Source organism: Antechinus flavipes, chromosome 4 (assembly GCF_016432865.1).
Source record: "Antechinus flavipes isolate AdamAnt ecotype Samford, QLD, Australia chromosome 4, AdamAnt_v2, whole genome shotgun sequence".
NCBI lineage: Eukaryota > Metazoa > Chordata > Mammalia > Dasyuromorphia > Dasyuridae > Antechinus > Antechinus flavipes.
This window is the reverse complement of record NC_067401.1, coordinates 193,292,423-193,304,740: the sequence shown is the minus strand read 5'-3', so window position 1 is coordinate 193,304,740 and position 12,318 is coordinate 193,292,423. Positions and strand designations below refer to the sequence as shown.

At 42.0% G+C, this 12,318-nt stretch overlaps 1 protein-coding gene across 3 annotated transcripts in view; it reads right to left on the bottom strand.

The window, feature by feature from the left end:
* PACSIN1 (protein kinase C and casein kinase substrate in neurons 1) overlaps window positions 1–12,318 on the bottom strand; it is a 105,915-nt gene that overhangs the window by 11,568 nt on the left and 82,029 nt on the right. For 2 of the 3 annotated variants that reach the window (XM_051996432.1, XM_051996433.1), the window contains 2 exons: window positions 3,897–4,026; window positions 1,745–1,901 (listed from right to left, as the gene is read on the bottom strand). In XM_051996432.1, the coding sequence (XP_051852392.1) occupies window positions 1,745–1,901; window positions 3,897–3,959 (220 nt within the window). In that variant the 5' untranslated portion in view covers window positions 3,960–4,026. Of the gene's footprint in view, window positions 1–1,744; window positions 1,902–3,896; window positions 4,027–9,858; window positions 9,880–12,318 lie in introns of those variants that run through there. The other variant, XM_051996434.1, reaches the window with a different exon arrangement.

Below are 12,318 nucleotides of genomic sequence, written 5' to 3'. Positions count from 1 at the left end.
AGCTCCTTCTCCGCCTCCGTCCCCCGCCGCATCCATCGCTCAGGGCCAGGCAGACCACCCAGGGACCCCTCTGCATCCTGGAATTTCCTAAGTTCGGTTCTATTCCACAAAAGCATCTTCAGTGTGCTGGACACCAGATTGGGCTGACCCCAAGGGGGGCACTGAAAGCTTAGATTCTACAGGCTGGAACTCTGGGCCAAATCTAAGATCGAATTTCGTAGGGATAAATATAAGGCCATTAGAGCTGAAAAGAGACTTCCAAGGCATCTAGACAACCCTTTCACTTTATATATAGGGAAATGGGGAGCCAGAGAAGCTAAGAGATTTACTCAAAATCACACAGATTAATTGAAAAAAAATTAACTTTAAATAGTTACAAAAATATTAAGTATCAGAGGCAGAATTTGAATCTAAGTCTTCTAACATTAAATTTAGTTCTCTTTCTACTGTACTGCTCCAGTAGACATGGCAGTCTATTTTTAAACAAGCCCAGGAAATATGGTAATAGGATTTGAAGTAAAAAGGGACCACCTTAGAAATCACCAAGTCTGAGTCCCCCATTTTACAGATGAGGAAACTAAGTCCCTGAGCATTCAATGTCTTGTATAATCAGTACTTTAAATCCAAATGTTGTTTCCAAACACAATACTTCTACTTCTATTTAAGGACTTCACTCAAAAGACTTTCTCCTAATGCGGATGTTAAAGACTTTCTTCTTGTCTATTCCTTAAGGCAATAAACTTAGGAATTAAGGAATAAGCACCCACCTCCCAAGGTTGTTGTAAAATAATGAAATAATCTTTGCAAAGTGATTGGCCCATAATAGTTGCTTCATAAATAATGGTACCCTCCACTTTCATTCCTGGTACTTCTGTATGGCAACAATGAAGAAATCTTTAATTTCTGGAAGCAGTTCCTTGAGCTCTTCCATCTCACCCTCAGCAGAAGGTGCTTTTTGGCTCCCTTTACCCTTTACATTCAGCATGGCCAGTCTCTTTTCAATGATGTCCTCAGACTTGGTGAGGTGAGGTACTACCTCTCCATGCCTAGCACAGGCCTGGGCACATAGTTGGTGCTAAGTAATAATAATAGTTCCAATTTCCATAATGCTTTAATGTTTACAGAGTGCTTTCCTATATGTGCAGAATACAGACATATAATCCCAGAAAGCTGCCCATCTAAGTATGGTTACAGCTGAGAAAACTGAGGATCAGAGAGGTAATGGGACAAGCCTAATAAAGCCTTACAAAGTCATATGATCTAGAGATGAAAGAGAACTTATGCTTCATCTTTCATTTTACAAAAGGGAAAATTGGACAGAGAGAAAAATAACTTACCAAAGTCACTTCGAAAGTAAGAAGCAGAGCTGGTATTTGGCCCAAGGCCCTCTGACCCTAAACCTAGGGCTCTTTCCTCCCTACCACTCTTGTTGAATGATTGAATAACTAAAATGTATCTGAGGTCAGGGAGGGACCAGGATGGGACAGGAGGTTCCTTGGTGTAGGCTCCCTCCCATGATCTCCCTCTCCTTCTCAAGCACAGCCTCCTGCAACTAGAGGGACCACAATCATTTTATCCCCAGGAAGAAGGATGGGGTGTGGGGCAGGGTTAGACCTCCAGCTTATGCTCCTCCCTTGGTCCTGGGAGTGGGGGCTCAGAAGTCCCCAGGGAGTAGCAGGGGTAGGAGAGGGCCATAACTGTTGTTTGCCAATTTGGGGGTAGGTTGGTATGTGGGAGAGGGCACCTTTCTCAAGGAGCTGGCGCCAGCGCTTGGCCCAGTCTGTGAGCTGCTGGGCATAGGCCTTCTCGATCTTCGCCCGCTCATGAAGGCAGCTCATGAGGTCATTGCAGAGCCTGTGGCCATCATCAATCCGCTTCACAGTCCGCTTGTAGTTTCCCACCTGGAGGAACCCCAGAGACAATTAGACAGCCCCACTCTATGGCTACTCTGGCTGTTGTTGCCTCTCAAGTGGGTCATACCAATCAAGATTGGTTTTCTCTAACCCATCCTCCAAGAACAAGAGCCAAACTGCCCACCTCCAAATAAGCATAATTATAACAATTTTAAGAGCCTTCCAACAAACTCCCATCCCCAGTTGTATCCCCTGGTATCCAACAAGTACCTGAACTGAGTAAGGAAGGTCTGGGACTACTTATGCAGGAGACCCAGCAGAAACCATTCAGTCTCCACATTCCTGTTTATCCATATCCTGGCTCCTCTATTTCCCACTATCTAGCAAACCCAGAGGGAAGGGAAGTGGATGAGTCCCAAGCAGGTGAGAGGAGGGGCAGGAAAAAGGTTGAGAAGAGAGAAGCAGGAAAAGGCCAATCAATATGTCCTCTAAATGGAAAGAGATGGAAAAAGAGAGATGAAGAAAAATAGAGCCACAAAAAAGCAGGCTTGAGGATGGGACAGAAATGAGGGAAGAGGGTAGTAGAAAGATTAAAAAAACACATAGAAAGAAGAATGAAAGGTAGGATAGCTCACACAAATATAACACCTTTAAGTTTATAGAATGATTTCTCACACACACTTGGTGAGGCAAATAATGAGAGCATTAATTTCACCATTTTACAGAAGTGCCGATTGAAGCTCAGAGACGGTAATTTGGCCAAAGTAAAACAGCTAGTAAGGATGGCATAAGGAACAGGAAGTAAAGGAACCAGGGAGTTAGAAAATTAGAATTAAGGCATTAGAAGCAAAGAAATAGAAACTAAAAGAGCAATCCTGAACCCTACCCCATAAAATTTAAGAAAAGCTCTATTTGCCTCTTGTTAATTACTCTGTAATAGAGGATAGGACTTAGACCTGTGATTTCATTAATTTAGGAAACTCCCAGGAACTTTCCTGCAACATGTGCTCTTGGAGAGTTACCTAAGATACTAAGAGGTTAAGTAATTTGCTTCTCCCCACATCATCATCACCACTAGCATTTTCCTCATTCTCATCACCATCATCATCATTACTACCATCATCATCATCATCGCCATTCATTCCTACAATGTTTTCACATTTACAAAGCTCTTCCCTCACAACAGTCCTGTGGCATAGTTTCGTCAAGTATTACTGCTCTGGGGGGTTGTTATAGTTTAATTGTTTTTAATCTTATCTGACTCTTTGTGACCCCATTTGGGGTTTTCTTGGCAAAATACTGGAGCAGTTTGCCATTTCTTTCTCCACTTTATTTTGCAGAAAAGGAAGCTGAGGCAAACAGGGTGAGGTCACTCGCTAGTAAGTGACTTGCTGAGGTCCACTGGAATTGCCTGACTCCAAGCCTGGTGCTCCATCCACCTCTATGTCCATTACTCCTTTAAGTTACTCAATAAATAAGGATCTTGATAATCACTCCCTTCCCTATTCCTCAAAAAAGGCAGCCCACCCTGCAGAGGGCATTTAAACAGATGAGGAGGGCATCTAAATTAGACATTAAGTTCTAGAAGAGGAGGAAGAGAGGGTGGAAGGTATGAGAGACAGAAAATAGCTGACAAAGGTTTGATTTGGGTTGGTGGGTTGTGAGGGGTCTCGGGGAGGCACGAGAGTAGATGGAGATTCTCTGAAACTGTAGCCTTGCTCCCTCTTGTGGCTGCAATATGCCAAATTAATTCTGCAAAAGGGTTGTGGAGGGCAGGGAAGAAGTAAGGATAGATGGAGGACTGGGTGGGTAGGGAAGATGGAAAAATAATACTCAGGCAGAGTAATGAGGAAATCCAGGCTTGAGTGATTCTGAAATATCTGCTGTCAAGCGGGACAGGAGGGAGTTGGGCACTGGTCCCATAGACTAGAGCCCCCCAGATTGTGGCCCCTGCTGTGGAACTCCAGGCAGAAGTAGAAGTGGAATTTGGGAGGAAATAGCATTGTGGGAGGTAGGGTTGGGGGGAGACGGGGGAAAGCTCACCTCCCAGAAGCTGTCTGTGATCTCCTCCATGGAAGGTGTGGTCTCATCATAGGAGCCAGACATGGTGCCCAGGCTTGGGAGCTGGGGCTGGGGACTGGGCTGCAGCCAGGGACAAACCTTTGATCATGTACTGAAAGACAGGGGAGAAAAGAATGATCAATAAATCATAAAAGGGAGATGTTGAAGTCAGATCTCCCCATCCACCCTACTCCCAATGGCTACCTCTGCTTACAGCTTCAAGGTCCTGGCTGAGAACTCAGCTGTGCATAAACTTTTGAGTCATAAGAGAACCTTAGAAATCTTTATCCATTCCAATCTCCCTATTTTACAGATAAAAAAAACTGAGTTTCAGGGAAATTAAATGATTTGCCTAAGACAAACTTATCATTAGCAAACTTAAGAACCTAAGTTTCTTGATTTCTATTCTGATTTTTGCATTTTCTATTATTATTTTCCATTTCTGTTTTCCATTACCTCTGCAAACCAGGCACAAACTTGGCCTAAAATTCAAAAAATGAGTCCCTATAAGGGTCTTTTTGGGTAAAATAGCACTAAAGCATGTCTCAGGCAATTCCCCTATCTTAAAGCCCTGGAGGAGTGGGGCATTAAATCTCAATGCTCCCATTTTGCAGAGGGAGGATAGGATCCCTCCTGGGATGCACCCACAAGCTGGTGCTGATTTCGTTGTAGTTCAGGTACTTTAGGCATGTCTGACTCTTTGTGACTCCATTTGGGGTTTTCTTAGAAAAAATCTTCCATTTCCTTCTAGCTCTTTATAAATGAGGAAACTAAGACAGAGATTAATTGACTTGTCCAGAGTTATCCAGCTAGTAAGGGTCTGAACTCAGATTTGAATTCAGGAAGATGAGTCTCTATCCACTGCATCACCAATATTTTAGGTTAATTCATCCAAAAGAAGACTCTGAATCTTGCCACCTTTATCAACACCACCTAACCTCAGAAACTCAAAAACTCTGCAAATGCTTTTTCTTTGCACTGCCCTTCCCCTCATTGCAGCAAAGGAGAATGCCCATCAGAGAGGAGGCAACTTCACACAACTCTCCACTGATGAAATCTTAATTCAGAGTAATTCAAGCGATGTATAAATTAAAAGGCAATTACAAAAGGTATGATGAGACACCGTAGGTGACTTGAGCTAGACAAATGGCAGTAAATTTTTAGGCTACAGAGAGCCTTCTAGTTCTCCCCCTCATTTTAGAGAGGGAAATTGAGGACCACCATAGGAAAGTGATTTGTTCCAGGTCAGACAGGTCAGACAGGTATGTAAGAAGTAGATAGAGCTAGTTTCTTTCTACTCTATCATCCTCTTTGCCCCCATTTTGCTCACCTTCATAGTTCCAGACATACCCTATGTGCTCAGTAAATCTTGGCCAGTTGGTGGATAGCCTCCCTCCCCCATCCCTGTTTTTGGTATCCCAAGGCAAGAGTCTCTCTGCCTGCCCCAGCAAAGTGCTAAGAGGCAGCACCGCCCTGTGGCTCCCCACCTCCCTCCTTTGCAATAAAGCCCTGTTTTCCCTGTACCACAGTCCATAAGCCTCTGCAGAAAAGCCAGTGCATTCTCTCCTGGACTCTGCCTATCCAAATGTTTCTTTTCTCTTTAAAATATTAACCCATTCTTCCTTACAGTCTTTCCTGATCACCACTATCCTTCCTGAAAGTGAAATCTTCTCATTTGGGGTAGTAACACTGGATCTAGTAGTAACAGTGTTCCTCTTGCAATCTAGCTTGAATTCTGCTTTTTCTATGGATATGTTGTCATCTTGTTAGAGTTGTGAAGTCGTGGAGGTAGAGATTACATCATTATCCATCTCTGGTCCCCCTTGCCTAGCTCAATACATAGCTGCCCAGAAGGAAATTCATACTTACTTGTTGAATGGAATTTGTTGGGATCCCTCAGGGTACAGATGGCCCTATCCCCCCCATGCCTTCCCCTGTCAGAGGCTCAATTCCTCCTTGCTCCTTTCAGCTACAACATGGTTGCCCCTAGCAAAAACAATGATGGGCACAGATGCCAAACTCCCCACTCCTTCCCTCTCCCCTAGGCAGGGACCACCAGACCTGACTCTTCTCTTACAAAATGTTCATCTGCCTTCCTCTGGCCAGCAGATCAGCCGGGACTTGCTCAGCTGTCTCTGCGTTGGTCTGCCCTTGATCGTCTGTCTGCATCACTGCTGTCCAATTTAGCCTGCAAGTTTCTGCAGGACAGAGATTGTGACTCCTCCCCCACCCCCAACAGATCCTCCGCCAGCCTCTAAACACATAGAGAAAGCTCATCACTGTCCTTCCTCCAGGAACTCCAGAGCAAACCGACTAGAAAGGCAGGAAAACTAGGCCTCAGAGAATGAGGCTTGTGGTCCAGCCAAGAAGCTTATGGGATTGCAGAATTTGGAGCTAGAAGGACCCCCAGAGCTCATCTAATTCACATCACTCATTTTTTCAGAGAAAATAAGACTCAGAAAATAGAAATGACTTGGCTAAGATCAGAGGTAGCCGAGATCCAAATCCTTTGACTCAGAATAAAATGCCTTTTCATCACACCGTACTGCTGTTGGTTCTGCTGCTTCTCTGCTCAGTTGCCAAACTGCCCTCTCCTTCTGCCACAAAGCACTGACTAATGAGGACCTTAAGAGAACTGCACTCCATCTGGGAACAAGGGGATGCCCAGGCCCGTGTGATTTTCTGCCCTTCCTAACCTAAGAGAATTCTACATGTTCCCAAGCAGCAGAACCAAGGACAGCAAGCTCTGGGATACTTCTAATATCTTCCCAGGAAAGGATCTGATAAATTCAGTCACAAAAAGGTATAAATGGTTAAGAAGAATTTTTGAAATATTATATTTCTCTCTGTACAGCCAAATAAAGTTCCTCCACATCTATTATCTCATTTGATTTTCAAAACAACTGAAGTTGCTCTTTTCAAAGGTCTCACTCTGCTGGTAAGTGTCTGATTTGAATTAAGGTCCTCCTGTCACCCAGCTGCCTCCCAATCATCTATCAATCATGACCTCTTTGCAGCTTTTTTTTTTGGGGGGGGGATTTGCAGTTGGGGTTAAGTGACTTGCCCAGGGTCACACAGCTAGGAAGTGTTAAGTGTCTGAGGTCAAATTTGAACTCAGGTCCTCCTGACTTCAGGACTGTCCCTCCCCTCTGCAGCTTTTGACACTGCTGATTGCCCTCTTTCCCAGGATACCTCCTCTATTTACTGACAGCTCTCTTCTGTCTTCTTCTTACCGGCTTGTCCACTTCTCAGTCTGCTTTGCTGATTCCCTAATTGTAGGTGTAACTCCAAGATTCTTGTCATGAGTTTTCTTGTCTTTTCTCACTCTCTCACTTGGTGACCTTATAAGCCCCAGTGGGTTTAATTATCTTCTCTATGCTGATGACTCCTAGATCTGCATATCCAGCTCTCTCTATTTCTCCCTAGGGTACATTTCAAACATAAATGCTATCATCTGAAACTTCTTCAACACATCCAAAAGCAACTTAGCATCTTCCCTCAACATTGTTGTTGCCATTTTTCAGTTGTATCTGACTCTCTCTGTGAGCCCATTTGGGGTTTTCTTGGCATATACTAAAGTGGTTTGGCATTTCCTTCTCCAGCTCATTTTACAGATGAGGAAACTGAGGCAAACATGGTGAAGTGACTTTCCCAAGGTTACACAGTGAGGAAGTTTCTAAAGCCAGACTGAACTTGGGAAGATGAGTCTTTCTGACTCCAGGCCTGGCATGCTATCTACTGTGCCCCTTAACTCTGCATCCCCTCTATCTATCAAAGTGTACCATCATTCTTCTAGGGACCCAAATTCAAAACTTATGGCCACTCTTACTCACTACAAATAATAATAATACCACCTAACATTTATATACCAATTAACATTTGCAATGACTCATTTGCTTTCTCAACAATCCTATGAGATTTATATTAATAACATCCCCATTCTACATAAGAGAAAACTGAGGTTGAAAGAAATTAGTCACTTGTCTGATGTCACACATTAATTATCTGAGGAGGGATTTGAAGTCAGGTCTTCCTGATTCCTAGTCATTTCTCTTATCAATGACACCATAGTCCTTCTCTCAATCATTTGCTAATATCTTATCATTTCTATCTTCACAACATTTCTCCCATGTGTTCGCTTCTCCCTAAATCCACATGGCCAGCATTCTAGTCCTGTCCCTTGTCACCTCTAACCTGAACTAGTACAACAGCCTTAAAATTGCTCCAATCCACTCTCCACATAAGCTTTCAAAATGATTTTCCTAAGTTTGACCATGTCTCTCCCCTACGTGATAAAATCCAGTTGTTCTCTATTACCTCTAAGACAAATATAAATTTCACTGTTTAACATTTAAAGCCTTTGAAATCCTTGGTCCCATCCTACCTTTGCAACCTCATTACATGTTACACCACTTTCTTTACTCTATAGTCTAGCCTATGGACCATCTTACTTTCCCTCATACTTTTCATCTTCCATTGGCCCTTCTTTGCATCTCACTTCTTAATATCCCTAGTTTTTTCCCAGGCTCAATTTATTCACTATCTTCTACATGAAGCCTTTATTGATTCTCTCACGATATGAATAACTACTCTCTTTCTCCTTAAAAAAAAATCACATATTCGTATTATATATTTTTATATACCTATATTTATATATTATTCTCTCTATAGTATGTGTAAGCTCCTTGAGAACCATTTCATTTTTATTTTTGTATTTCCATCCCTTAATAAATGCTTGCTGTGATTCCAAGAGACGTGATGGAAAGTGCCATCCATATCCAGAGAGTAAATCATAGAGACAAAATGTGGATCAAAGCATAGTATTTTCACCTTTTTTTGGTGGTAACTGTTTGTTTGCTTGTTTCTTTTTTTTCCTTGTGTTTTTTCCTTTTTGATCTGATTTTTCTTGTTCAGCATGATAAATATGGAAATATGCTTAGAAGAATTGCATATGTTTAACCTATATTGGATTGTTTGCTGTCTTGGAGAGGCAAAAAGGAGAGAAGAAGAAAAAAAATTGAAACAAGATTTTGCAAAGATGAATATTGAAAACTGTTTTTGCATGTATTGGGGAAAATATTGGGGAAAATGTATTGGGGAAAAATTGGGGAAAATTGGGGGGAAAATTGGAGAAAAATGTATTGAGGAATATAAAAAATAAATGCTTGCTGATTAATTGTTTGGGCAGTCCTTTGAAGTAAGGAGAGCAAGAATTATGATTCTCATCATGCAGGTGAGACCCAGAAAGGTAAAGTTTGATACTAGTGACAAAAAGAAGACTAAAACCCAGATCTCAAGGTTTGTAACCCAATATGGAATGGAGGAAAAAGGCTTGAGACTCAAAAGATCTGGATTCAAATTCTGCCTCTGCTAATTTCTACCTGGCTATCTCTGATAAGTATTATACCAGCTATGTAATCTTATGTAAGTCATTCCTGGGCCTCAACTTCCTTATTTGTAAAATAAGAATGTTGGACTAGATCAGGGTTTCTTAAACTTTTTTCACTTGTTACCCCTTTTTTTTATGACTTCAGGTATACAGGATTTTTAAAAATATAAAATAAATATATAAATCAAACATTTACTGATAATAAATCACAATTTTGTGATCCCTACATTCAATTATGAAATCCCACATGGGTTTAATAAGCTAGGAACAAGATAATCTCCTTAGTCCCTTCTATCACTTGATGCTCCTTTTTATCCCATCTATAGCTTGTTTGAATCTCATCTCTTCCATTAGATTGTGAGTTTCTCAAGAGCAGTAACCATTTTTTGCCCTTCTTTGTATCCCTAGCACTTAATCCAGTGCCTGGCGTGTAGTCGGTGCTTGATGAATGTTTACTGACTGCTTGCCTGCAGTAAAGATGCAGTCAGTTAGATCCCTTCGTTAGAATCTGTCTGTGACCTTGTAATTCAGGGCTCTTTCCACCATTTCACTCACCCCACAACAAAAGAATGAAGGTCTGGTTGAAAAATGAGATTGTAGCCAGTTGAGTAGGTGAGGGTGGGGTCGAATCGAAGCATTATAACTCTCAAATCACACCCTGAGATAATCACCTAATCTGTCTGCGTGTGATGGCCAGCAAAGTCTGTCTGATCCTGGGATTCTTGAACCTTTCCCTGTAAACAGATGACAGTGTATACAAATAGGCAGATGAGAATGAGACCCGCAAACACATGATCTAGTCACCAGATGTGGTTAGAAGGAGAGACCACGAGGTAATAGAGAAAGATCTAAAAATCCAGCCTGTGTCTGACGAGGGAGTACCAGAAAAACACTGACCGGCATAGAGCCACAGGAGATAATAACTGGAAAGCTTCTCAGAACAACACTCACTCCAGTTCTTCCATTTTACAGATGAAGACACTGAGACCTAGAAATAGCCTTGCCAAAGTCACACAGCTGGCCCACGGCAGGGGCAGGACCCAAACCCAGGCCTATGTTCTTTCCAGGGTAATTCCTCATTGCTATAATCAGAGAGCTCTGCTCATACCCTTCCACCACCAACCATTCATGTGTCTCTTGTGGTAAGAATGGAGCTTTAGAAGAACTCTTTTTAGGAACTATTTCTTTCCTAGTGGTCAGAAAAAATAATGACATAATTGGTCAAAAGCACTGTCTTAAGAGTTGGGAGGCCCACATCTTTCCTTGATTCATGGTGAGAACTTGGGCCTCAGTTTGTTCAGTTGTAAAATCTCATCTAACTTGAACTTGAATAGGAATCTTTCTCTCCTGTCCCAAGTGATTTTTCCAGTTTCAACTTAAAAGATATCTATTATCCCTAGAGGCAAATTATTCCAATTGGAGATTGTCTTGACATCTAGATAAAACTTGCTTCTCTGACTTCCACCCACTGTTACTTGACTCTAGAAATCATGCCCTCTGGATATAAAGAAAACAAGATTTCTCCCTTTTCCAAATGACAGCCCTCCAAATATTTAAAGACAGCTCCCAGGTTTTTCCTAAGCCTTCTCTTCTCCAAGTTAAACATTCTCAGTTCCTTTAAGAAGCAGCACTCAGCACATGATTTCTAGTAACTCTACTAAATGGCCTCCAATTGTCAATGTTCTTAAAATGTGAGGCCCCAAACTAGACACAAAGCTTAAGTTATGATACTTTTGTTCTGCAACTCGTTTGGTTCTGTGACCCTGGGCCCCTCTGGACCTGGAGCTAGAAATTGATTTAGGTACTGCCTTGATTCAGATATAGGCCTTAAAGATTGATGATTGACTGTGTGACCTCAGCAAGTCACTTAATCTCTGCCTACTTCAGTTTCCTCATTTCTAAAATTAGGATAATAATAACCCCTACTTCTCAGACTTGTTATGAGGAGAAAATGAGTTAAAACCCATAAAATGTTCTGCCAACTTTATAAAGGTATTATGCAAATGCTAGTTGTAGTTACTGCTATTATTTTTGTGGTTCAGTCATCTCAATCATATCTGACTCTTTATAATCCCATTTGGGGTCTCTTGGCAAGGATACTTCACTGATTTGCCATTTCCTTTTCTAGTTCATTTTACAAATGAGGAAACTGAGGCAAAAGGGTTAAGTGGCTTGCCCAGGATCGCACCACTAGTACTATTACGTGTACCACTAGTATGCATCTAAGTAAGAAGGGGGGTCCCATCCTGGTAGTTCTGAGATATGGGCTCTTTTAAAGCTATGTCTCCCATAATACCAAGTAAAGATACAGCCGTGTCCCCTTCCCTTTTGGAGTCCTTTTTTTACCTACCTTCCTCTTTTAACTGAGCTTCCTACAGTATGTGACATAAGCACAGAGTCACAAACACTTATAGAGGAGGAAATGAAAGCTTAGAGAGATTGTGGCTTCTCTCAGGTGACATAGATAATTAGTCTATGACTCCATCAGGAACACAGCCAGGGCACAGGGCTGTGAGGGAAACATCCTTCCTCCCACTGCATCATGTCACCTCAACAGTCCCTTCCAGAACTGAGACTCTACCCCTTCTCTCTTCTAGCATGAGCTTGAACTCCCCACCTTTCACTAAACTGACACTTATCTTAGGCCTAGCCAAAACTAAGAAAAGAAATCTTTCTTCAGAGGAGAACAGGGCTGACAGACCTGAGAGAGGCAAAGACAGAGAGAAAGAGAGAGACAGACACACAGACAGGGACAGAAAGACAGAGGAACAGATAGAGACACAGAGATAAAGACAGAGACAGAAAGAGATAAAGACACAGAGAAATAGAGAGACAGTCACAGAGACACAGACAGAGACAGAGAGAGAAAGAGATAAAGACACAGAGAAAGAAAGAGATAGAGAGACAGAAGGAGACAGAGACAGAAGAAATAAAGACACAGAGAAATAAATAGAGAGACAATCATAGAGACACAGACAGAGACACAGAGAGAGAGACAGAAAGAGATAAAGACAC